Source organism: Cajanus cajan, chromosome 3 (assembly GCF_000230855.2).
Source record: "Cajanus cajan strain Asha chromosome 3, NIPB_CcT2T_4, whole genome shotgun sequence".
Classification (NCBI taxonomy): Eukaryota; Viridiplantae; Streptophyta; class Magnoliopsida; order Fabales; family Fabaceae; genus Cajanus; species Cajanus cajan.
Window position 1 is genome coordinate 31,527,310 of NC_138519.1, and position 27,943 is coordinate 31,555,252.

Here is a 27,943-nt window from a genome sequence, read left to right on the forward strand (position 1 = left end):
TACCTTGAATATGCACCTTTCTGCAGGATACCCCTACCTCGTGATTCGCTCGTGACTGTTCGTGGATGAGTGAATTGTTTGTGTAAATGCTTATGTGCAATTGTTTGTGCATTAATAAAGAAAAAACCTCGTGATAAGGTCTAAAGAATAATCCCCATGCATGAAAATACCATGACATGAGAGGAAAGACCATGTGTGAAAATATAATAAAAGTGAGGAGCATGTGCATCATTACCAATAAGACATCATGCATCCTCATAAACCATGCATTTTAGGTTCACTAATACCTCTTGATGTGAGTGAAAGGGACCCATGACTATTGAGATTCTCCGTTGGGGAGAGATCATAGGCTAGGGAGGGTGATAAACCTTCATCTTAAAAAGGCAGTGCCTTAAAGATGGAGTCTTATCAAGCTCACATCGAGAGTGTATTCATACCATGAATAAACTAATTAGATTAAAACATTTTAGAAAGTGGCTGGTCATCTCTCTGTCCTCACACGCGCACAGAAAATCAAGAAGATGGAAGCGCTGGAGGACCAAAACAAGAAGCTTACAGCCGAGCTCTCACAGCTCAAAGAACAAATGGCGCAAATGATGGAACTCATGCGTCACCATAATGTACATGGGTCTCACCACAGTGACCATGAGTCCCATCATCATGAGGAGGAGGAGCACGAGGAAGAACCTCCACGAGCTGTACCCCTTGGGGCGGGGATCATGATTAAAGAGCCCGAGGTTTCAAAGGAACAATTCCATGCTCTTGAGGATCGGCTAAGGGCTATGGAGGGGCATGATTTTGACATCAAAGATGCCGCCGACATGTGCTTGGTGAGGGACATCCAATTCCCTCCCAAATTTAAAGTGCCAGATTTCCCAAAATATGTGGGATCGACTTGCCCCAAAAGTCATCTCACCATGTATTGCCGAAAAATGGCTGCATATGCTACCAATCAAAAGCTCTTAATTCATTGCTTTCAAGAGAGCTTGGCTGAAACTGCACTCAATTGGTATATGCAGCTGGATGGAAATCAAGTGTGCACATGGAGGCAGTTGGCCGACGCCTTTCTCAAGCGCTACAAATACAATATCGACCTAACACCCGATAGGTCAGATCTTCAAGCCTTGAGTAAAAAGAATGATGAATCCTTCAAGGCGTACGCCCAACGTTGGAGGGAGTTGGCGGCACAGATAGAGCCCCCGCTGTCGGATAAGGAGACGGTGTCCTTATTCATCAACTCGTTGACTGGTCCCTATTACGATAAAATGATAGGGAACACAACGACACTCTTCTCGGACATCATCACCATTGGAGAAAGGGTGGAACAAGGACTTAAAAGTGGGAAGCTGGCTAAGCCTTCCCAACCATATGAAGCTAAGAAGGCTTTCGGGAAGAAGAAAGAAGGAGGAGTCAACGCCATTACCATCTCTTCGGCTACTTCCACTTCGAAGTCGGGAAAATCGCAATTCACCCCTGTGAAGAAGTTTGATAAACTTCCGACCACTTATAGCGATCTCCTGCCGAAGCTAGTAGAAGCCAAACTTCTAGCTTATGCTCCACCAAGAAAAATCGACCCACCTTACCCCAATTGGTACAAGCCACAAAACAACTGTTTATACCATTCGGGGGCACCAGGGCATTCAACAGAGAAATGCCTAGCTCTCAAATATAAGGTCCAAGACCTTATCGATGCTGGGTGGGTCACTTTTGATTCAACAGCGCCCGACGTGAGCAAGAATCCTCTGCCGAAGCAGGAGTAGAGAGAAGAGCAAGCCACAATAGGGCTCCTCCATATTCTTCTTTTAGGGACTCATGATCAGTACCCGAGATCATGAGAACCTTTTCATGTAAATAAGGGTTCTTTTGTACATTTTTCACATATCAATAAAGAGGCATATTTCACACATTATTCTCTTATTTTGTTCTTTTCTCTCTCTCTCATTAACATTAATAAATTCTAAACCTAAACAGAACCAATAAAATAATTATGTCTGTAATTGTTCGCTCTGACCGGAATCCAAAAGTTGAGGATGAATGGGTTGAGTTAGACAGTAATGAGGAGACCATTTCTCCGGATCCGCAAAGACTGCTGGATCAAGAAGCTCGTCTACTCCAACCGTGTCAAGAGAAATTGGAGACCGTGAATTTGGGGCGGGGCCGAGAAATAAAAGAGGTCAATATTGGGACCCATATCAGTGATGAAATAAGGACACATGTTTCCACTATGATTATAATAAAATCATTCTTTCTCATTGCTTCTTTTCTTGCTTATAATAAAATTCTAAACCACATTTTTTTTAACCCTGTTTGAATAAACATGAATGAGGTTAAAATCATCTTAATAATAATAAACCCACATCATTTTTATGTGGAAGTGTGTGTGACAACTTGGAGCACCTTCCCTTGGCCTCGACAAGTGCCATCATGGATAAAAAGAAATCCTAAAAATAAAAAAGCTCGGCAGGAAACCCAAAAAAGGACTGCGCAAAAATAAGAGCAAAAGACCCGCTAGGAATCCCACAAAAGGGTGACCTAGGCAAAAGTTAGGGTTGCAAAAATGAATAAAAACAAAAGTCCGCTAAAACGCCACAAAAAGGTGTTTTAGGCAAAAATAAGGACAATCAAAAGAAATCCATGATGGTACCATGAACCGAATTCAAAAAGAAAGGTTCAAGAGAAGCTATCCAAGTTGTCAAAATCACAACGTCAATAAACAAAGATTTTCTTAACTTCATAAGTGTTTAATCAAACAAGCCTAAACACATAAGCCTACCTTGGCCAAACATTCTTACAAAATCCATTTTTCAAAAATAAAATAATCCCCTCTAAAACACAAACTTTTGAAAAATATCTTTCCCTTCTTTTCTCTCTTGTCCCAAAAGATTTTAGAATAATCTAGTGGAAGCATGGAGAAATAAATCATCACTGATAATGGATCTAGTCTGAATAATAAAATGGTGGAAGAACTGTGCCAATAATTCAAGATCCAACACCACAACTCTTCCCCATATCGGCCAAAGATGAATGGGGCAGTTGAGGCAACCAAAAAGAACATCAAGAAAATAGTGCAAAAGATGGTTGTCTCATTTAAAGACTGACACGAGATATTACCCTTTTGCTCTTCATGGTTATAGGACTTCAGGAGGCAGTTCTACCCGTCGAAGTCGAAAAAAACCTTATATAAGGGTAATCATGGAAGCAAAACTCTCCAAGGCAGAAAGGGTTCAAAGCCGATACAACCGGTTGAACCTTATCCAAGAGAAACGGCTGAACGCCATATGCCATGGTCAAGCCTATCAGAGGAAGATCAAAAAGGCTTTTGACAAGAAAGTCCACCCTCGAATCTACCATGAGGGAGAGTTGGTAATCAAGAAATTATTACCAACTCAAAAGGACAAAATCGGAAAGGGGGCCCTAAATCACGAAGGACCGTACGTGGTAAAACGAGCTTTCTCAGGAGGAGCATTGATCCTCACAAACATGGATGGAGAAGAACTTCGATACCTAGTCAACACTGACGTGGTAAAGAAGTACTATGCTTGAAGACGTTGCTTGCATAGGCCCGCTAGGACGAAAACCCAAAAAGGGCGTCCTAGGCAAAAGTTAGGGCAAAATAAAAAGCCCGCCAGTACAAGGGTACTAGGCAAAACAAAGGCAAAAATTATCCCCGCTAGGATACGTCCTAGGCAAAAGTTAGGGGCAAAAGAATAAGATGTAAAAACAAAGCAAGCAACGATCGCTTGAATCGAAAACCGAAAGGCGGTTCAAGTGATTATCTTCTAGAAGCAAGCGTCTTGCAGCATCTACACTCCTGGCTCAGGCCGAAGCAATTAGGGGAACGTAAAGAGCAACAATTACAGATATAATTGTTAAGCCCAATGTATATAGCCTACCCTGGCCAGCCATTCTTCAGAAATTTCCTTCTGTATATCTTTCTGTAAAAAAAACACTTGTGAATATCAAATAAAATATCCATTTGTTTCTTTTCTCTCTTGACCATGTGATTATGCCTCTAAATTGATGTTTCAAAAATTGTACGAAACTCTTTTAATAATCGGTCAAATAAAGAAAATTGGAGGGGTTCCTATAAAATCCATAATCTCCTGCATAAAAGGCTCACAAAAATATTCCCTCACGTCAACGACAGAAATTCCTCCAAGAAGAGGAGGATAGGGAGAGCCATTCATTTTTCTAAAAAGCATTAATAAAATAATCAAACTTGCATTTGTGCATCACACACACATTAGTTGCACATTCAAAGACCTTATCATGAGGCAATTACATAAAATAGAAAAATAGAAAAATTGCTTGTGTATGACAACAGCAAACAAAATGCAAAGATTCAGAAAATCAACAGCGTCATACAGAATAACTGAGCCTGGAGAGGCTTGCCGAAAGAATACTCTCAGAATAACTGAGCCTGGAGAGGCTTGCCGAAAGAATACTCTCAAAATAACTGAGCCTGGAGAGGCTTGCCGAAACAATACTCATACAGAATAATTGAGCCTGGAGAGGCTCGCCGAAATAATACTCTCAGAATAATTGAGCCTGGAGAGGCTCGCCGAAATAATACTCTCTCAGAATAACTGAGACATTTCTGTACAGAAAAAGCCAAAACCAACAAAAAAGGCAAAATCAACAAAAAATACAGAAAAAGCCAAAATCAACAAAAAAAGGCAAAAACACAGAAAAAGCCAAAATCGAAAAAAGGCAAAATACAGAAAATCCAACAAATCATACAGAATAACTGAGCCTGGAGAGGCTTGCCGAAAAAATACTCGTACAGAATAATTGAGCCTGGAGAGGCTCGCCGAAATAATACTCTCTCAAAATAACTGAGCCTGGAGAGGCTCGCCGAAATAATACTCGCACAAGATAATTGAGCCTGGAGAGGCTCGCCGAAATAATACTCTTTCAGAATAACTAAGCCTGGAGAGGCTTGCTGAAATAATACTCTTTCAGAATAATTGAGCCTGGAGAGGCTTGCCGAAATAATACTCTCTCAGAATAAATGAGCCTGGAGAGGCTCGCAGAAATAATACTCCCCAGAGAAACCTCAACTCAAGCTCATGGAACAAATCCCCAACGAGAGCTATCAAAGCAAGATCGTCAAAATCCCCAATGGAAGCGCGATCATCCAAGCAAAATATTCAGTCAAAGGACTTGAAACTTCCTCAGTGGAAGATAGCTCTCTGACTCAAGCGCTGAGTGAGGCTAAGCCTGCAGAGGCTTCCTAAATAATACTCTGGGATACATAAGATCCCCAAATCCCCAGTCGCCTACTCAAGAGGCATTCCTACAAAAAGGAAAAAAAATCAAAAATATCAATAAATATTCCCCAAGCGGAATCCGGCACTCAGCCGAACACTAAACATCAAGATAATTCGCCTACTCAGAGGCACTCTTTCAAAAAAGAGAAAAAATCGAAAAGATCAATAATCATTCCCCAAGCGGAATCCGGCTCTCAGCCAATCATTGAACGTCAAGCTGATACGCCTAACAGAAGAGGCCAGTCAAGAAATGAATGACAAAATCCCCAGTGGATAAACAGCCTACACAGAGGCTACAAAAAATAAAAAATTGAAAAGAGACACCCGAATAAGGATAACCGGGATACTCCACCAACGTCGAAAGGACGTCAGCCAAACATAAGGCACCGCTCAATTCAAGAAGAGCATCTGTGTCTATACCCCAAGGAAACAAAAATTCCCCATGGGTACCAACTAAGCAATGCAAGTTGGGGCACAAAAACCTATGAATGACTGCACATCCCCTAGACGGATCCCTGCGTTATCCAGCCCTCAGTGGCACCAAAATCAAAATCAAACCGTCGAAGCAACATCGTGGACTGTGGAGACAAAACTATCACTAATCCCTGAAGAGGGTAAACACGTATTGCCAAAGTGATCAGAAGACACGGACGCAGACCCTGGAGAGGGCAAAACTCAGTTGCCTAGGTCGTCAAAGACAACCGAAACAAAGTCTGGAGAGACGATACTCAAACAAAGTCTGGAGAGACGATACTCAAACAAAGTCTGGAGAGACGATACTCAAACAAAGTCTGGAGAGACGGTACTCAAACAAAGTCTGGAGAGACGATACTCAAACAAAGTCTGGAGAGACGGTACTCAAACAAAGTCTGGAGAGACGATACTCAAACAAAGTCTGGAGAGACGATACTCAAACAAAGTCTGGAGAGACGATACTCAAACAAAGTCTGGAGAGACGATACTCAAACAAAGTCTGGAGAGACAGTACTCAAACAAAGTCTGGAGAGACGATACTCAAACAAAGTCTGGAGAGACAGTACTCAAACAAAGTCTGGAGAGACGATACTCAAACAAAGTCTGGAGAGACGATACTCAAACAAAGTCTGGAGAGACAGTACTCAAACAAAGTCTGGAGAGACGATACTCAAACAAAGTCTGGAGAGACGGTACTCAAACAAAGTCTGGAGAGACGATACTCAAGGTCTGGAGAGACAGTACTCAAGGTCTGGAGAGACAGTACTCAAGGTCTGGAGAGACAGTACTCAAGGTCTGGAGAGACAATACTCAGCCATCAGCGTCGTCAGAAGCACGTTGGTGTTAAACTTAGCTACCAAGGTTGTCAGAAGCGCCGAGGTATGCAACAACCTGGAGAGGCTACTCAACAATTTTCCACCGGAAGACGCTACAAGTCAGAAGGTTGGCACATCACCCGGACAATTGGGTCAACTCCTTTACTTGTCAGCCGGTACACCAAAAGACCGTTTGACTAAGTAAAGGGGGGGCAGCTGTAGACCCCTAAAATTGTCCGGGTCGGAAATAAAGCTTGAAGACTCTCGAAGACTGAAGGAAGATCAGCCAGAAGGACTCCTGGAGGGCCCTAGGAGGGTTCTCTGTAGGTCTAGAGGTCTTAGAATAGCTTAAAATAAAGAAGTGGAGGGAATGAAGCCCAATACGGCCGTACTGAACTTAATACGGCCGTATTGAAGCTTCAATACGGCCGCAGTGAACTCAATACGGCCGTATTGAAGTTTCTGAAACTTCAATACGGCCGTACTGAAATCAATACGGCCGTATTGAAGCTTCAATACAGCCGTAGTGAACTCAATACGGGCGTATTGAAATTTCTGAATTTCAATACGGCCGTATTGAACTCAATACGGCCGTATTGAAGTTCAAAAATTTCAATACGGCCGTATTAATTCCGTAGCCCGTATTGGGCCTATTCCCTATAAATATGACGTCAATTGGACGTCATTGGACACTTTTACACACAGTTTTAACCCTCTTCTTGAGTATTCTGGGTTTTTTTGAGCAGTGCTCTGCCTAGAATCACTCGGAGAGTTGATCCGACGAAGTTTTTGAGTTCTGAGCATTTTGCTTGAGTCTCGAACTAAGTCGAAGGGAAATCCATCGGATTTCCAAGTCAAAAATTATTTTTTAGGAAGGAGTGAGCGGGCTTGTAGAGCGAGGGAACGCCAAAAAGCTTCCCAGTTTTACTTGATATATAAAAAGCACGCTTCAAGAGGTTTCTTTTCTAAAAATCCCTTCTTTTACTGCTTTCTGTGTGCATATTAAACTGTCATCATGTAGATAGTTAATTTATAATTGCTTAGAATAAATAGGGGTAATTTAGTAATTTTGTACTATTATTTTTAGAAATAATCTGTCATAGGGAACCCGAAAGGGGCGTTGTGGGGTGCTAACACCTTCCCCACACGTAACCGACTCCCTTACCCAACTCTGGTTGTAATGGCCGAAGTTGATTTATAAAATCAATTGCCTTATCCCTTTTTCCAATGTTTTGAGTAAAACATTGGTGGCGACTCCATGAACCCTTTTACTACGAAAACCACTAATCCATGGAGGGTCCCGCTTGGGATTAACATGGATTGGTGAGACATTTAATAAATAAATTGGATAAGATCGACAAGGTCTCAGTTTGAGAACAAGTCGTTCTAATAATCCAATACATTTTCAAAACGAAAATAAAAACGAGCTCGACCGTCTTCGCGACCGCCGAGGCCCGTTTGGGCCGGTGGTGACAACCACCAACCAACTCAACAAACTAACACAATTAGAATTAAATGGTGGATCAATTACAAACAATAAACCAATGCATACACTTTGTCATTGTTCATAATAAACTATAGAAGAAAACAACACCAAACTAATTTTTTTTTTCTTTAGCAAGTAACTCTATCCGGAGAGACAATACAAATTGAAAATACAACAACAAAGTGTAAAGAGAACTCCTTTCACTCTGAATGTTTAGAACATCATAAAGCCCAAATTTTATTAACATGCTTCTGAATTAGGAATCTTCATCAATCTAATACTCCAAAACATCAATTGAAGATCACCTATGACAAATTAGGTTAAGTGCTAATCCTTAACAGGCCTGTTAAATCATGATGAAAATTCTAGAAAAGAAAAGAGTATTCTAGAAACATAAGATAAGATGTATAAGAAAGAAAAAGAAAATTCTAGAAACATAAGAAAAGTTGTATAAGTCTCTAGAAAAATCTAAAAGAGTGTAGAGACTTGAAAAGTTTAGAAAATTCTAGATGTTTCCACCATCATCTAGAGATGGAGCATCATGCCTATAAATAGGCAAATTGGGACTTCATTGTAACATCAACAACATCAACAACAATTACCACAACTACTACTACTCTCTCAATACAAATAAGTTTCTATTATTCCTCCACCTATTCCCTTAACAATTATCATATACTAACAGTGGTACCAGAGTTACGTTCGGTCATCTACTGGGCGTAGAAAAATCACCCAACTACTTCTAAAATTCTCTTCTATTATGCTTATAAACATTTTTCTTTGATCTATGGCCTCCAATACACACTAGTACAAAAGACCCCTTTTACGTCGGGTATTTGAAGCCTTTTACGTCGGAAAAGCATCAGACGTCAATACGGGAGACGTAAAATTTATGTCGGGGGCCAAAAATCGACGTAAATTTACGTCGGACATGCCAAGGTCCGACGTAAAAAAGTCATGAAAATTAAAAAAAAAAGAAAAACGAGTGCAAGCAGAACGGCCCGTTCTCGTTGGAGAACGTCCCGTTCTGCTTGGAGAATGGTCTGTTCTCCATGGAGAATGGGCCGTTCTGCTAGCAGAACAGGCTGTTCTCCAAGCAAAACGGCCCGTTCTGCTTGATAGACCCAGGCAGTGGTCACTTCCTTCTACAGCTTCACAAACACGAAATGCAACACAAACATTATTACGAAAAATACATCCCAGAAAACACAAACATCGGTTAAGGAGTGGTCACTACCTCATAGAAAAACAGATGGATGTATGGTTAAGCCATTTCCATCAACACGCGAAGAAGAAACAACGCAACTCCGAAGAAGAAAAACAGAAAAACGTGAAGATGAGGAAGACAACCACGATTTGAGGAGGAGGCGGAGGGATGAGGAAGAATCCACAACGCGCGGGAGAACGTGAAGATGAAGAAGAATGCCATGATTTGAAATTTGTAGTGCGCGCTCTTCATTGAAGGAGTTATTTACGTCGGACGAAGATGGGTCCGACGTAAATGAGATAATTTACGTCGGCTGCTTTAGCTGTCCGACGTAAATTATCTCATTTACGTCAGACCCATCTTCGTCCGACGTAAATTTCCTCCTCTTATTTACGGAACTGCCACCGCATTTTTACAACGTCGGGTGTGCTAGTTTCCGACGTAAATGAAGAGACGTAGTAGCTCCTTTTTCCACTAGTGACAGTTAATTTTTCATCTGTCCCTCTACTAGTTTTTACTAGTGAAAATTTTGATCTTTGGAAGCTCAAACTAAAGACATATTTTATCTCACAAAAACTGTGGGATATCGTTCAATTTGGTTATACAAAACCAGATAATACTAGCACTGTGTCTAAGGAGGAGCAGAAGAAGTTAGAAGACTGTGAACAAAAGGATGCCCAAGCATTATTTGTTCTTCAAAAAGCTGTGGGAGAAACTATCGCTAGAAGGATCATGGACGCCGATACTGCAAAAAAGGCATGGGATATTTTGGAAGAAGAATTTGAAGGCAATGAACAGGTACGCTCCGTCAAGCTACACTATCTAAGAAGAGAATTTGAGACCATTAAAATGAAGGAATCCGAGACCATTGAAGAATACTATGGAAGAATAAAAGAAATAGTTAATAAAATGAAATTATATGGAAAATAAATTAAGGAGAAGAGAGTGGTAGAAAAAATTCTTATCACTCTCACGGAAAAATATGATTCCATTGTAGCTTCCATAGAAACTTCCTCAGATCCATCTTCTCTATCGGTGAATAAATTAATTGGTCTCCTTGGAGCGCATGAAACAAGATTAAATAGTCGTCCCGATACAAATTCAGTTGAAAATGCATTTCAATCAAAGCTTAAATTACAGTCTAGAAATAAAGAAGATGGAGGAAAGAAAAATGCTAGAGAATATTCTAGAAACAAAGATTCTAGAAATTTCTTTAGAAACAAAAAAGATAAATACCCTTCATGTGGTATTTGCAATAAGCCAGGACATGTAGAAAAAGATTGTTGGCATCGTGGAAAGCCAATATGTCACTATTGCAATAAACCCGGTCACGTGGAGAAGTACTGTCGTAACAAAAATAAACATCAAGTAAATTTTGCCGAACATCATAATCAAGAGCAACGTCTGTTCTATGCTAACCAAGAATCTTGTGACAACGGAGATGGAAGTTGGTACTTGGATAGTGGATGCAACAATCACATGGCCAAGGACCAAAGCATCTTTGTAGACATTGATAACTCTGTCAAAGTCAAAGTTCGACTGGGAAATGGCACCATGATGGAGTCTCAAGGCAAAGGCACAGTCATAGTGGAGACAAAGAAAGGTACGAGACTCATCAAAGACATGTTACTAGTTCCAAATCTTAAAGAAAATCTTTTAAGCATTGGCCAAATGATGGAAAATGGGTATTCTCTTCATTTTGAAAGAGATATATGCAAAATTTATGATAGTAAAAGGGTAGAGATTGGCCAAGTAAAAATGGAGAAGAGAAATATAAGCTTTCCTTTAAGCTTCAACCGTGGCACTAATATTTCCATGAAGGTATAAGTTGATGACTCATGGCTCTGGCATCGGAGATTTGGCCATTTCAATATTCATGCCTTAAAGCTTCCACATCAAAAAGGTATGATGAGGGATCTACCCAACCTAAAGGAAAATAATGAAGCTTGTGAAGGATGCCTTCTCGGAAAGAAACACCAATTATCGTTCTCGACAAGCAAAACATGGAGAGCCAAGGACTTGTTAGAGCTAATTCATACAGATGTTTGTAGACTGATGAGGACACCATCACACACCAACAACAGGTATTTCATCCTCTTCATTGATGATTTTCTAGAATGACGTGAGTCTATTTTCTAAAGACAAAGTCAGAAGTCTTTGGAATATTTAAGAAATTCAAGGCCCTTGTCGAAAAGCAAAGTGGAAAACAAATAAAAGTACTTAGAAGTGATCGTGGCAAGGAGTATACATCTCGCGAGTTTGACAAATTTTGCGAAGATGAAGGCATAGAGTGAAAACTTACAGTCGCATATACTCCACAACAAAATGGTGTTAGAGAGGAAGAATCGCACAGTCATGGAGATGGCAAGATCGATGTTGAAGAAGAAAGGACTGCCGAATACATTCTGGGCTGAAGCAATCAACACAGCAGTCTACCTACTCAACAGATATCCTACTAAGGCAGTTCGGGACAAGACTCCAATAGAAGCTTGGAGTGGGAAGAAGCCATCAGCTAAGCACCTAAGGGTCTTTGGATCTATCTGGTACATCATGTGCCAGATGAAAAAAGGCATAAGTTAGAAGACAAGACCGTACGAGGCATATTCTTGGGATACAACTCACAATCAAAAGGCTACCGAGTCTACAATCTTCAAAAAAAGAAGCTAACAATCAGTAGAGACATTGAAGTAGATGAAAATGCTACTTGAAACTGGGAAGAAGAACGAATTGAGAAGAAGACTATATACATGTCCATCAATCAACCAACTACATCAAGTCTGGAAGACAAAAATCAAGACATTGTTATCTCTCCAGAATCTCCAAGAATAGTTCCACAACAAGAAGAATCATCACCTGAGTCTACTCCAAGAAGGGTTAGATCACTAGTAGATATATATGAAACCTGCAACTTGGCCATACTTGAACTAGGAAGCTTTGAAGAGGCAGCAAACCAAGAAGTATGGGTCAAGGCTATGGAAGAAGAAATTAAAATGATTGAGAAGAATAATACATGGGAGCTCGTAGATTGACCTCATGGAAAAGATATCATTGGAGTAAAATGGGTATATAAAACAAAGCTTAATCCTGATGGAACTATACAAAAACACAAAGCAAGATTGGTTGCTAAAGGCTACTCACAACAGCCAGGTGTAGACTACAATGAGACATTTGCTCCAGTCGCATGCCTAGACACAATAAGAGCTTTAATAGCTCTTGCAGCACATAAAGGATGGAACATCTATCAAATGGATGTCAAGTCTGCATTCCTCAATGGCGTACTCGAAGAAGAGATCTATGTGGAGCAACCACCAGGATTTGTGATGAAAGGCCATGAAGGCAAAGTATTGAGACTGAAAAAAGCTTTATATGGCCTGAAGCAAGCTCCTCGAGCATGGTATAGCAAGATTGACCAGTACTTCACTGATCATGGATTCAGGAGGAGTAAGAGTTAGCCTACACTATACATCAAGACTCAAGGTCAACATACTCTCTTACTCTCTCTATATGTAGATGATCTTATTTATACTGGAACCAATACAAATATGATGATGGAGTTTAAATAAGACATGATGAAGACCTTTGAGATGACTGATCTTGGCTTGATGAGTTACTTCCTCGGTATAGAGGTAAGTCAGAGAAATGATGGAATATTCATATCACAAAAGAAATATATAGAAGCTTTACTAAAGAAATTTAATATGTACGGATGCAAACCTGTAAGTACACTGCTAGTGACAAATGATAAACTACAAAAGGTGGATGGAGCACTAGAAGCTGATGCATCCCGATACAGGAGTCTAGTCGAAAGTCTTCTATATCTCACAGCCACAAGACCAGACATTATGTATGCCACAAGTCTTTTATCAAGATTCATGCAAAAGCCAAGTCAAATTCACTATGGAACAGGAAAAAGAATATTGAGATATCTACAAGGCACAAGAGAGTTTGGTATATGGTATAAAACTCTGACCAAATCAAGGATGATTGGCTATACCGACAGTGATTGGGCAGGATCAATAGATGACATGAAGAGTACATCAGGATATGCCTTCTCACTAGGATCTGGATTTTTCTCTTGGGCGTCAAAGAAGCAAGCAACAGTTGCACAATCAACACACTACTACAAAAAGAGTAATCTAAGTCGGTTTATTAAAAAATGATGTAAAATAAGACGCGGTGGCATTTTTGTAAATAAAATGAACGTAATCTACGACGGTTTAGAAAATAACCGTAGTAGAATAGCCTACACAAATATATCTACGACGATTTATAGTAATACCGACTTAGATGTTAAGTGTCTACTACCGTTTTTGTGTATAACTGACTTAGATGGAGACCCAAAACTAAGGCGCGCACGTCCTCTCTCAATTCATGCGCGCCCTTCAGTCTCCCAGTTCTCAGTTCTCTCTCGGTTCTATCTCACTTCTATCTCACTTCTCTCCACATTCTTGCGTTCAAATTCTCAGCGACGGCCCTCCGATAACTCTCAACCTTGACGGTGGCTGAAGCTATTTCAAACGGGACTTTAATTTAGACCCGTGTATCTGTGTTGGAGGGCTTGATGTCCCGGTGCATGATGTACCGCCGGTGCAGGTAAGCCAGCCCCCGGAGAATCTTCCTGGACAGATCTACCAGCTGCTGCTCCTGCGGGATGTGTTTCCCCTCCAAAGAGCCTCCGTCCATGAACTCCAGCAGCACCTGGATTTCGCTGTTCTGGTCGTACATCTCGTGGCACTTCACCACGTTCGGATCGTCCACGTCCCTCAGGTAACTTTGTTTTCCACCTTCTCACTATGCAGGTAACTGCCAGATTACGGTCGAGGCCAACCGTTTCACCTGCAGCTTCGATGCAAACGGCGTCGTAATCTCTCTTACGCGAAGCGGAAGGATCAAAGTATCTGGTATTACTCGAATCACAAGAAACGCAATGCCGTTTACGTTTGATTGATTTGATTAACGATTTTACTATTATTTTCTCAAACAACGGTGGCTGCAGAACACGGAAAAGTTTTTGCAGATACACGGGTATGTTATCTTTAGTCTCTTTCCCAGCATATTAAAGAAGGGAAGCATATTTACCTAACTTATGATTAGGTTGATTTTAATTTAGACTAAATCTTTCTCTTTCTTCCACTCATGACTGAAGAATTTGCTGCACCTGAATGTTGCTGCATGCCTTCTAAAGTTGGGAGAATGCAAAAAGTCCATTGAGAGTTGCAATAAGGTATGCTTGATGACCTCAGTTATCTTTCATGCATTGGAATAAACAGAGTAGCATCAGTTAATTTAGGTACTTTGAATCAGTTAAGATAACAACAAATATTGATCATACAATGGTACATTCATGCCTAGGATTGATTTTATTCAATTTGAATCTGGACCATCTATGTATGGTTGTATGACCAAAATAATTTGTTCTCACGAGAACAATTCTCAATTGATATGCTCTCTGTGTTAGTGTAACCCTTGTAATTTATTATGCTTGAACACTTGTGAAATTTATGAATGGGATTATTTTTAGAGCTCATCTAAAGAAATGCTATATATCCTTGTGAAGACTTTGACTATATGTTCTCCTTGTAATCAATAACATGCCAGCATTGTACAAGGAAGTTGCTTATTTTATTAATTTTGTATATATCTTAGTAAAAATATCTCTTACGATGATTTTTTATTCCTACCTATCAAAACTATTTAGGTGGTACCTTTTTGAAGAGACAACATTGTGCCTTTGGACTGGTGTCTTGTATATTTCATACCTGAAGGCTCACATTACAAGGGTTTGGTATGATATCTTGATTATTTTGGAGGAATATTGAAACTCCCTGACTTGTTAAAATGAAAATGATGTAAAATTCTCCCTTGGAAAGTTATACACATAAGTATTTGGGGAAAGGGCGTGGGGGAAAGGGTTTGGATTATTGGCTCGTGTATGCAGCCGAATACCCACCGGTGGAAAGAATATTTCTTTGATTAGATGTATAACCTTTCAAAGCCAATAACTTTACCTTCGTGCCAAGATTCTCCTAATTTCAATTTTAGATTTATAGATGGTAAGTCTTCCATAAAAAAAGGAAGAAAGTCCAATGCTCTTTCTTTCTGTATTTCTTGCAATTTGAGATTTCTTGAAATTTGAGATTAGATCGATACCTTTTTTTTTTGCTCTCAGGTGGCAGGATGCAATCACAATACTACTATTGATTACTCTTTCAATGTGTCTTGTCTTTCTTCTCCTCCTACTTCTAGTTCATAGGTAATTCTTGTAATTCTGTATCCCAATTTTTGTATCTAGCATAAGATTGCTTTTTTGTATAGGTATTTCATTCTGTTCCTTTCTGTATTTTTTTTTGTTTGGAGAAATCGTTTTGGGAGGGTATGTTTTCAACTTTACCACTTATTTAATTATGTGAGTGAAATATCAACAATTATTGTCTGTGGTTCTTCTTTTCGACATACTATGTGCTACAATAAACATTGGTTTTAAATGTTTTTATTCCATCACCTTGATGCTACAAAAAGTTGAAGTCGAGGAGCCATATATTTTGTTTAATGAAAGACTAAATGGAGATATCTGGATGATAAAATATTTGCTTTAAGGAGGAGTTAAATCTAATACTCCTGACTTCCGAATCCAATTTATGATATTCAGAAGGTTTAGAAAGGCATTCTGCCCAGCTTGGTCTTTTACCTATTTAAAAAGTTCAAGTTAAGAATAAATGACCACAAATAGTGTGCCGAGTGCTTGAATGAGGGATGCACAGTGGAATGACTTATCGGTTTATGACAAAATAACCGACTTAGAATACAATTTTTCTAGTAGTGACAGCAAAAGCAGAGTATATAGCAGCTGCTGAAACTACAAGTCAAGCAATATGGCTACGAAGAATACTAGAAGAAATGAGTGAACAACAAGATGGACCGACTGTTATATACTGTGACAACAGATCAGCAATAACAATGACAAAGAATCCAATTCATCTTCAAAGAACGAAACACAGCCATCAAATATCACTTCATCAGAGAAATAGAGACAACTAAGCAAATTTAACTTGAATACTGCTCAACAGAAGATCAAGTTGCAGACATATTTACAAAGGCACTACCAAGAACAAAATTTGAACAACTACGAACTATGCTTAGAGTTACCGAAATTTGCATCAAGGAGGAGTGTTAAATTATGATGCAAATTCTAGAAAAGAAAAGAGTATTCTAGAAACATAAGATAAGATGTATAAGAAAGAAAAAGAAAATTCTAGAAACATAAGAAAAGTTGTATAAGTCTCTAGAAAAATCTAAAAGAGTGTAAAGACTTGAAAAGTTTAGAAAATTCTAGATATTTCTACCATCATCTAGAGATGGAGCATCATGCCTATAAATAGGCAAATTGGGACTTCATTGTAATATCAACAACATCAACAACAATTACCACAACTACTACTACTCTCTCAATACAAATAAGTTTCTATTATTCCTCCAACTATTCCCTTGACAACTATCATATACTAACAGAATTTTTATATAATCAACAAACTCATCCATATATTTTTGGTGCAATTTTTTGTCCCCACATATCTTGCTCATCTCCACTACATGTCTTTTATAAGTTTTTCCTTCCTCTTCCGACATCACTGATCTCAATGCTTTGGCCACTAAGTCCCTAGTGAACTCATCAAGCTCATTTTTGGCTACTTTGACCCCTACCTTTATCTCCTCCATTCTCCTAGCATTTAAGGATTGGTCATTTTTGAAAAGGGCAATATAATAAGTGGACACTAAACTTGAAGACTCTCTATCACTGAACTCCAACCACAGTGAGTCATGAATCCCCCAACACATTTGTGTGCTAAAATCCTCGCTTGTTTAGAACCCAGAAAAAGGGAAAACCAGATAGTTCTAATCCCATAGCAATTTCAGTTAATTCTTCATCACTTAGTGTCACCTCACTTCCAAATGCTACATAAATCACTGACCCTTTTTCCTGTTTATCTAGCCAATTAAGTATGCTATCCCACTTCTCATCCTTGCTCTCTTCATTGAACTCTAGTGAAGGTGGCAATAACCCAATTGGAATAACTGTTTTCCTACTTATGGTTGGAAGCAATTTCAGAGACTCACCTTCAATCTCCATGCAGCTTCTTACAGCTATCACTTCAACACCCTTCAGGATTTCTGTTAGTCGAAACAAGTCTGAAACCCCAGATTCATTTTGCACAGCGTGGTCATCAGCAAGAGCTTTGTCCTCAGGAGATTCACTTGTCTTTCGGATGAAAAACAAATCCAAAATGGAAGACAAAGCAAATGCACTAAAAATAGAGAAATAGATGCATGAGATACCTAGCTTAGAAGTTATTGGGGGCAACCAGTGTGGTGCAAAGTCGCATATGATCCAATCAGGTTTGCATGTCTCCAGAAACTTCATCAAAGGTTGTTCTAAACCATCAAAAGCCTTCTTGAGGTATGGAACAATGTGGAGAGGAACATCCATTGTGGCCTCTGCATTTTGAGGGAGCTTTTCAACATGGGGAAGTGGAAGTTCTATCAGATCCACCAAAGCTTGTAAATTTTGGGGAACTTTAGGGAGGCGATGGATGTTTCTAGGAGTGGAAATGAAAGAAATTTTTTGACCCTTTTGAGCTATGAGCTTTGAAAGCTCAAAAAATGGGCTTATGTGACCAAAGGCTAGCCATGGAAACACAGCAATGTGCAGCTTCTGGTGCTGTTCCGCCATGGATACTAATGAGTAATGATTAAGCTTGCTATGTTCTGTGACTTATTTACTATTGCTGTTTTCCTCTAATGTACGAACAACATCAATTATGCAATTATATGGATAAAATTTCAGATATTGTATACTTTCTCTATAAAGTTACAGTATCCAGTTTATATAACTTTATATTTTGATAATATTATAATTAGAAAAATTCTACGGTACCTATATTATTTGAAAGGATATCAGTACAGTTGTAATTATAATTATAATTTTATTTTATATTTTATAGTTTTAATAATTTATTTAAATAATATTTATAATATTTTATTCTTTAAAATTTTAAATTATTTAGTCATTTTATTTTTATTTTATATATTCTAATTTTATTTATAATAATATTATTATATTTAAATAGTTTAATTTTAATAATTTTTTAAGTATATTTTTTTGTCTTTTCATTTAAAATTTTTAAATTTACATATTTTAATTTTAATAATTTTTTTAAATATATTTTTGTCTTTTGTCTTAAATTTTTGAATTTTTATATTATAATTTTAATAATTTTTTATTTCTACTATTTATTAATTCTTTTCTTTTTTTAATGTTTTATAACATTATTAAAATTTTATAATTTTAGTCTCTATAATTTTATCTTATTTTTTATTTTATAAATATAATTTAGATTATTTATTTTATAATTAAATTAGTTATTTCTTTTTTATAATTTTTATAAATTTACATAAAAGAATGTATCAAAAATCTCTTAATCTTTGAAGATGCCGTAACAATTTTCTTATAATTATGTAATTATTGTGATGCCTTGACTTTCCTTGCATTTGCTATCTAGCTGGGTCCCCGAATGTGATATTTTGGCAATGAAGGATCGCAACCACAAGTGACTAGTGACTACAATAATACACGTACAATCTGCAAGTGTCGAAAGCAAATTTTATTGATAATTTTTATTTTAATATTTTAGTTAATAACATACTTTAAATTTATACGTCAAAATTATTATAAATATATATAAAATAAAGTGTTGAAAGCAAATTTTATATATAATATATTATATAATTTAATAAATACATTATAATATATAATATAAAATTATATATATTGTTATTGTACATATATAATATAATGTATAGAGATATAATGTATAGAGAGGAGTATCATGTAAAACAATTAGAGTCGATCTCATGATGGAGATTGGAATAGTAAGGACAAGATCTTATTATTTTACTTAGCTCAGCTCTTCCTTAAGGATAAAAAATACAGTAGATTATCATGATAAAATCACTACAAGAATTATAATTTTTAGTGATAATAATTTAGTGACAAAATGATAAATTGACAATAATTATATATTATCTATGACTAATTTTTATTTTATCATTAATATTATTTTTAATAATGACCAAATTATAAATTCTGACTATAATTTTATTATTAGTGACAAAAATATACATGTCATAAATAATTTATCAATGATAGTTTTTTCTCTTATTTTAACATAATAAATATAAAAAAAAATTAAATACCTGTAGAATAATAATCATAACTGACAAAGTAGTTTTCATAAATATTATTATATTAAAAACTATTACAAAAATAATCACAAATTCATCGTACATACTAAAATGAGAAGAAAAAAAATCAATGTCCTGACACAAATAAATTTAAAATATTTGGGTCAATAGTAATTCGTCACAAATATTTAATATTAATAAATTTTAGATTAAAATATTTTGTACAACTAATACAGTTTTTTAATGCAAAAGTTTACAAATTCATACACTACTAGAATTTCTCTTATTACAAACGACTTCTTCTGTGAATTTTGTATTAAAATTTGCGGTAAATATTATTCCTACGAATTTTTCTGCAAAATTTTATCTGCAGGTAATACCTTCGTGGATAATATGTTTTTGCAAATTTTAAAATTCGCAAAAAAATTTTCTTCGAAATTTCTTGGGAAAAAATTCGCAAGAAAGTTTCTTGCTAAAAAAAAATTCGCAAGAAAGTTACCTACTGTACTATCCGTACCGCGAAGCCGAGCTCCAGCTCGGCATCAGTGCAGAACGACCTCGGATACGCACCTCTGACACGCGCTGGGAGACCTAGGCTAAGACGAGGTCCGTTACCTGAATAGGTCATAACTGATCTCGGGCCCAAGGCCCAACGAAACCCTAATTCACACAAAGGTACGTGCATTACTTATACGAGACTCATATGCCCACAAACACTAACTTTAGCATTAGAGTCTCTTTTGCAGGTACCACCCCCATCTTGGAGCAACCAACGTACCAGCGAAGGAGGCTCATCGATCTTACCCAGCGGATCGTCCCCTACGACCGATCTCCGGTAAGAACATTTGGCGCCCACCGTGGGGCCGATCAAGACAGCTTTTATCGGCCACGCTTATGGTTTTCACCAGAAGCCATAGCAGACGCGCAACTGATGACCTAGATCACACAACTAGCATGGACAACGAAGCAGCATTGAGACGACTGATCGAACAGGTCGAGCATATGCGGCAGCAACACACCGCCGATCTACAAAGCATGCGTGCCAAGCACGAAACTGACCTAGCAGCAATGCGTACCGCTAATGAAGATGACCTAGCGGCGCTGCGCACAGAGAATGAGCATATTCGCGCTCAACTCCCTCGACGCTCCTCTGATCAACCCCTTCAACCGAGTAACCAACACGAGGAAGAGGGGCACTCGGTTTCTCGGCCACCAACAGCGCATAGGGCACCGACCCCCCGACCTGCTACACACCGGTCGCACGCACTGACAAATAGGTCAGTCCATGAAGTCAGCATTGCTCCAGCCCAGGCTCCAAGTAATCGGGCAAGCATCCGCCGTCACCCCTTTGTGGATGGTATCATGGAGACACTTCTGCCCTTTGGCTGGAAGCCCCTCCACATCGACCGCTACGATGGCACGACGGACCCAGACGAGCACGTTGACCTATATGTCACACAGGTAAACCTTTACACTAACGACGATGCTATTTTGTGTAGGATTTTCCTGACCTCACTCAAGGGGGATGCATTGAACTGGTACACCCAGTTACCTGCTGAATCAATCGACAGCTTCGACACCCTGGTTAGGCTATTCACGGCACAGTATGCCACGAGTCGACCTCACCACGTCACCTCCGCCGCCTTGGCCAGTCTCAGGCAGGGCGACGATGAACTGTTGAGGGCGTTCATGGAACGCTTTGCCAACATCTTGATTAGGATTCAAAACCTAAATCCTGAAGTTGCCCTGCACGCCATGCTCATGGCACTCAAGCCCGGACCGTTCGTCGACAGCCTATGTCGTGAAACTCCTCGCGACGTGGACGAGCACCGCGCCCGTGCTGCTAGATCCATCCAAATGGAAGAACTTCTCCGCAGTTACCCCCGCACTCCATAAAGAGTCTATGTCCTCCGAAGTGCTCACATGGTCCAACAGCACCTGGGAGGAACCCTTTACAAAGCGCTGAGCGAGATACTGGCTTCTAGGGCACTCCTTCGACGAGCCAGACGGCGGCGCCGAGCTTGCGGGAGTGGGAGTCGGGACCTCAGAGCTCAGCCCTTTTCCACGGTTATCGACAGAGGCAGAGGCAGGCGCCTCCTACTCGGCAACGGGCGGGGTCCGCCCCTGGCGCCTCCGAACTCGGAGGCACCGAGACCTCAGCAACATTCCTTGCCTGCAAAAAACAAGACTTTCTTCCTAAGGAAAAGGACAAGAAAAATAGAGAATAGAAGAAAATACAAAAAGCAAGGCACTCACCTCGGTGGTGTAGACCCCTAAAATTGTCCGGGTCGGAAATAAAGCTTGAAGACTCTCGAAGACTGAAGGAAAATCAGCCAGAAGGACTCCTGGAAGGCCCTAGGAGGGTTCTCTGTAGGTCTAGAGGTCTTAGAATAGCTCAAAATAAGGAAGTGGAGGGAATGAAGCCCAATACGGCCGTACTGAACTTAATACGGCCGTATTGAAGCTTCAATACGGCCGCAGTGAACTCAATACGGCGTATTGAAGTTTCTGAAACTTCAATACGGCCGTACTGAAATCAATACGCCCGTATTGACACTTCAATACACCCGCAGCGAACTCAATACGGGCGCATTGAAATTTCTGAATTTCAATACGGCCGTATTGAAACTCAATACGACCGTATTGAAGTTCAAAAATTTCAATACGGCCGTATTGCTCCTGTAGGCCGTATTGCGCCTATTCCCTATAAATATGACGTCAATTGGACGTCATTCCACACTTTTGAACAGAGTTTCAACCCTCTCCTTGAGTATTCTGGGGTTTTTGAGTAGTGTTCTGCCCTAGAAATCACTCGGAGAGTTGATCCGACGAAGTTCTTGAGCCCCGAGCCATTTTGCTTGAGGATCGAACCTAGTCGAGGGGAAATCTTTTTTTGATTCCCTTAGTTAAAATTTTGTTCTAGGAGAGCGAGAAGCGGGCTTGTAGAGCGAGGGAACGCCAAAACGCTTCCCAGTTCATTTTTTGCAATATATAAAAGCACGCTTCAAGAGGTTTCCCTTTAATCCTTCCTTTTACCGCTTTCTGTTTGTTGCATAATTTAATAAGTCACCATGTAGATATTTAATTCTTAATCATTCATAATAAAAGGGGTAATTTAGTAATTTTACACTGTTATTTTAGAAATAATCTGTCATAGGGAACCCGAAAGGGGCGCTGTGGGGTGCTAACACCTTCCTCACGCGTAACCGACTCCCTTACCCGACTCTGGTTGTAATGGCCAAAGTCGATTTTTGAATCGATTGCCTTAAACTTCTTTTTCCAATGTTTTGAGTAAAACATTGGTGGCGACTCCATGAACCCTCAATTTTTATGAAAACCACTAATCCATAGAGGGTCCCGCTTGGGATTAACATGGATTGGTGAGCCTTTTAATAAAATTGCTCGTTTGACGAGGTCTCAGTTTGAGAATAAGTCATTCTAAGCAATCCATATTTTAAAACAAAAGAGTCCAACCATCCTTCGCGAATGCCGAAAGCCCGTTTCGGGCCGGTGGCGACAGATGGCGACTCTGCTGGGGAAGCCTCGAGAGTCAGTCCCATTTAGTGACAAATTATTTTTAACAAATAATAGTTAAAATTACTTTATTACCCCTCACTTGTATGATAACATGTTTATCTATTTGGCTTTAATAACTGTTGTATGTTTAATTTTCCGCAATTGTTTGAAATAAAATTGCACACAAACCCTTGCACACAACAGTTCCCTCTACACCCGGGGGCATGAGTGGTAATCCATAGGGAGTGGATGTTAGTACGGCCGGTTGATGGGTTTATAGGAGCCTATGAGACCGTTGTCGGAAAACATCACTCAAGGTGATAACCATGAACTTGAGTCCGACGGTGCGTTGGAGCTTTCCATCGACCTACGACGAGAGGAATTGGGTCCCTATAATGGGGGCACCTTGGGGGCCTTTGACCAAGTGAGAACAGTTAGATCCTCCTTGAATATGCACTTTTCTGCAGGAGACCCCTACCTCGTGATTTGCTCGTGACTGTTCGTGGATGAGTGAATTGTTTGTGTAAATGCTTATGTGCAATTGTTTGTGCATTAATAAATAACCTCGTGATAAGGTCTAAAAATAATCCCCATGCATAAAAAACCATGACATGAGAGGAAAGACCATGTGTGAAAATATAATAAAAGTGAGGAGCATGTACATCATTACCAATAAGACATCATGCATCCTCATAAAAACATACATTTTAGGGTCACCAATACCTCTTGACATGAGTGAAAGAGACCCATGACTATAGAGATTCTCCGTTGGGGAGAGATCATAGATAAAGAAGGGTGGTAAACTTCCATCTTAAAAAGGCAGCGCCTTAAAGATGGAGGTTTATCAAGCTCATGTTAAAGAGTGTATTCATTCCATAAAATAAACTAACTAAACATTCATTTTAGAAAGTGGCTGGTCATCTCTCTGTCCTTACGCGCGCACAGAGAATCAAGAAAATGGAAGCATTGGAGGAGCAAAACAAGAAGCTCACAACCGAGCTTTCACAGCTTAAAGAGCAAATGGCGCAAATGATGGAACTCATGCGTCATCACAACATCCATGAATCTCATCACAGTGATCATGGGTCCCATCATGAGGGAGAGGAGGAAGAGCATGAAAAAGATCCTCCAAACGCCGTACCCCTTGGGGCAGGAATTATAATAAAAGAGCCCGAAGTCTCAAAGGAACAATTCCATGCCCTCGAGGATCGGCTAAGGGCTATGGAGGGGCATGATTTTGATGTCAAAGATGCCGCCGATATGGGCTTAGTGAGGGACATTCAATTCCCTCCTAAATTTAAAGTGCCAGATTTCCCGAAGTACGTGGGATCGACTTGCCCCAAAAGTCATCTCACCATGTACTGTCGCAAAATGGCTGCATACGCCACAAATGAAAAGCTCTTGATCCACTGTTTCCAAGAGAGCTTAGCTGAAACTGCACTCAACTGGTATATGCAGCTAGACGGAAATCTAGTACATACATGGAGGCAGTTGGCCGACGCCTTCCTCAAGCGCTATAAATATAACATCGACCTAACACCCGATAGGTCTGATCTTCAAGCCTTGAGTAAAAAGAACGATGAATCCTTCAAGGCGTACGCCCAACGTTGGAGGGAATTGGCGGCACAGATAGAGCCCCCGCTGTCGGATAAGGAGACGGTGTCCTTATTCATCAACTCGTTGACTGGTCCCTATTACGATAAAATGATAGGGAACACAACGACACTCTTCTCGGACATCATCACCATTGGAGAAAGGGTGGAACAAGGACTTAAAAGTGGGAAGCTGGCTAAGCCTTCCCAACCATATGAAGCTAAGAAGGCCTTCGGGAAGAAGAAAGAAGGAGGAGTCAACGCTGTAACCATTTCTCCATCTTCTTCCACTTCGAAGTCAGGCAAATCGCAATACAACTCTGTGAAGAAGTTTGACAAACTTCCGACCACTTATAGCGATCTCCTGCCGAAGCTAGTAGAAGCCCAACTTCTAGCCTATATTCCACCAAGAAAGATCGACCCACCTTACCCCGATTGGTACAAGCCTCAGGACAAATGTCTATACCATTCGGGAGCACCAGGGCATTCAACAGAGAACTGTCTAGCTCTCAAACACAAGGTCCAAGGCCTTATTGATGCTGGGTGGGTCACTTTCGATTCGACAGCGCCCGACGTGAGCAAGAACCCTCTACCGAAGCAGGAGTAGAGAGAAGGGCAAGCCACAATAGGGCCTCTCCTTAATTTTCTTAATTTTCTTTTAGGGACTCATGATCAGTACCCGAGATCATGAGAACCTCTCATGTAAATAAGGGTTTTGTACATATATCAATAAAGAGGCATTTTTCACACATTATTCTCTCATTTTGTTCTATTCTCTCTCTCTCATTAATATTAATAAACTCTAAACCTAAACAGAACCAATAAATAATTATGTCTGTGATTGCTCGCTCTGACCGGAATCCGAAAGCCGAGGATGAATGGGTTGAGTTGGACAGTGATGAGGAGACCATCTCTCCGGGTCTGCAAAGGCTGCTAGATCAAGAAGCTCGTCTACTCCAACCGTATCAAGAAGAATTGGAGACCGTGAATTTGGGGCAGGGTCAAGAATTGAAAGAGGTCAACATTGGGACCCATATCAGTGATGGAATAAGAACACAGTTGATTCAATTATTAAGGGAATACAAGGACGTATTTGCATGGTCGTACCGTGATATGCCCGGATTGGACTCTAACATCGTCGAGCATGAGTTGCCATTAAAAGAAGGGTTTCGACCCGTTAAGCAAAAGCTTCGACGAATCAAGCCCGAATGGTCTTTAAAGATCAAGGAGGAGGTAGAAAAGCAATTAGATGCGGGATTCTTGGTCGTATCCCAATATCCTGAATGGCTGGCTAACATTGTGCCAGTCATCAAAAAGAATGGGAAGGTTAGAGTGTGTGTTGATTATAGGGATTTGAATCGTGCCAGTCCAAAGGACGATTTTCCCTTGCCGCACATCGATACACTTGTGGATCACACTGCCACAAACACACTCTATTCCTTTATGGATGGATACTCGGGGTATAATCAAATCAAGATGAATATAGAAGACCGCGAGAAAACTTCTTTCATCACACCCTGGGGCACTTTCTGCTACAGGGTGATGCCTTTTGGACTTAAAAATGCGGGTGCCACCTACCAACGAGCGATGGTGACGCTATTCCACGATATGATCCACAAAGAAATTGAAGTATACGTGGATGACATGATCGCAAAGTCAAAAGACGAGATGGACCACATCCAATATTTGAGAAAATTATTCAATCGGCTTCGTAAGTATCAGCTTAAGCTAAACCCGTAAGTGTACTTTCGGAGTTCGGTCGGGTAAGCTTCTCGGGTTCATCGTCAGTGAAAAAGGCATAGAGGTGGATCCCGATAAAGTAAAGGCAATAATGGAAATGCCTCCTCCTAAAACCGAAAAGGAGATAAGAGGATTCCTTGGCAGGGTGAACTACATTGCAAGGTTCATCGCACAGTTGACTGACACGTGCAAGCCAATATTTAAGCTATTGCGCAAGAATCATTCCGAAACTTGGGATGAGAATTGTCAACGAGCTTTTGACAAGGTCAAACAGTGCTTGGCCAATCCACCAGTATTGGTGCCACCTGTCGAGGGAAGGCCATTAATCCTCTATCTGACAGTGCTTGATGAGTCCATGGGAGCCGTGCTAGGGCAACAGGACGAAACTGGAAAGAAAGAACAAGCCATCTACTACCTGAGCAAAAAGTTCCTTGATTATGAAACCCGTTACACGCCATTAGAAAAGACTTGCTGTGCGTTAGCGTGGGCAACACAAAGGCTCAGGCAGTACATGATAAGGCATACTACTTGGTTGGTTTCCAAAATGGACCCAATTAAGTACGTGTTCGACAAACCAATAATCACTGGGAAGATTGCCCGATGGCAAGTGCAATTATCAGAATTTGACATCATACATGTCACACAAAAGGCCATCAAGGGTAGTACCCTAGCTGATTACCTAGCACACGGGCCGACCAATGACTATCAATCCCTTCAGGATGATTTCCCCGATGAGGATATAATGCATTTACAACATGAAGATCCCAAGGATGATACGTGGACCATGTACTTTGATGGAGCCTCCAACATGCTTGGACAGGGGATTGGAACAGTACTAATCTCCCCACAAGGAAAGCATATCCCCCTAACGGCAAGACTCAACTTCGACTGCACAAATAACATGGCCGAATACGGGGCTTGCGCGTTAGGAATCCAAGCAGCAATCAACAATGGTATCCTAAAGCTCAAAGTATTCGGAGATTCGGCTTTAGTCATCCACCAACTGCGAGGTGAATGGGAAGTCCGAAATCCTAAGCTGATACCATATGTTGAACATATCAAAGACCTGATACAATTCTTTCAAAATGTCGTCTTTGAATATATCCCAAGGGAGGAAAATCAGTTCGCTGACGCCCTTGCTACACTATCATCGATATTCGCCTTGGATAAGGAGCATGAAATGCCCATCATCAATATCCGGCGGCACGATAAGCAAGCGTTCTGCCTACTGATAGATGAAGCTGTTGACGATCATCCATGGTTCCATGACATCAAACAATATCTGTCAAAAGGGGAATATCCTGATATGGCTAGTGATAATGATAAAAAGCATATCCGAAGAAGGGCCATGGGATTTCTGTTGATTGGAGAAACCCTCTACAAAAAGAATTATGACTCGGTCTTGTTAAGATATATAGACCAAGTCGAAGCTCAAGATGTAATCAAAGAAATACATGAGGGGGTTTTCGGTACCCATATTCCCGGGCCTGCAATGGCTAAGAAAATCCTTAGGGCAGGGTACTACTGGTCGACCATGGAAAGGGATTGTTACCAATACGTTCGGAAATGCCACAAGTGTCAAGCATATGCCGACAATATTCATG

General features: G+C 40.0%; 1 protein-coding gene and 1 long non-coding RNA gene across 4 annotated transcripts in view; one reads left to right on the forward strand and one right to left on the reverse strand.

Moving 5' to 3' along the window:
- The window catches only part of LOC114916353 (putative UDP-rhamnose:rhamnosyltransferase 1), a 28,647-nt gene extending 10,557 nt beyond the window's left edge, over nucleotides 1-18,090 (reverse strand). The window contains exon 1 of one of the 2 annotated variants that reach the window (XM_029272846.2): nucleotides 17,368-18,090. In XM_029272846.2, coding sequence (XP_029128679.2) covers nucleotides 17,368-17,980 — 613 coding nt within the window. In that variant the 5' untranslated portion in view covers nucleotides 17,981-18,090. The remainder of the gene's footprint in view (nucleotides 1-17,367) is intronic. The other variant, XM_029272848.2, reaches the window with a different exon arrangement.
- On the forward strand, nucleotides 11,338-18,011 carry LOC109805503 (uncharacterized). Of its 2 annotated transcripts, XR_014432410.1 has the most exons (5): nucleotides 11,338-14,153; nucleotides 14,249-14,277; nucleotides 14,399-14,476; nucleotides 14,951-15,305; nucleotides 15,422-18,011. It is a non-coding gene; the product is annotated as an uncharacterized LOC109805503 (long non-coding RNA). The 2 variants fall into 2 exon arrangements; XR_014432409.1 differs by having other exon boundaries at nucleotides 14,951-18,011.
- Nucleotides 18,091-27,943: the final 9,853 nt, after the last annotated feature.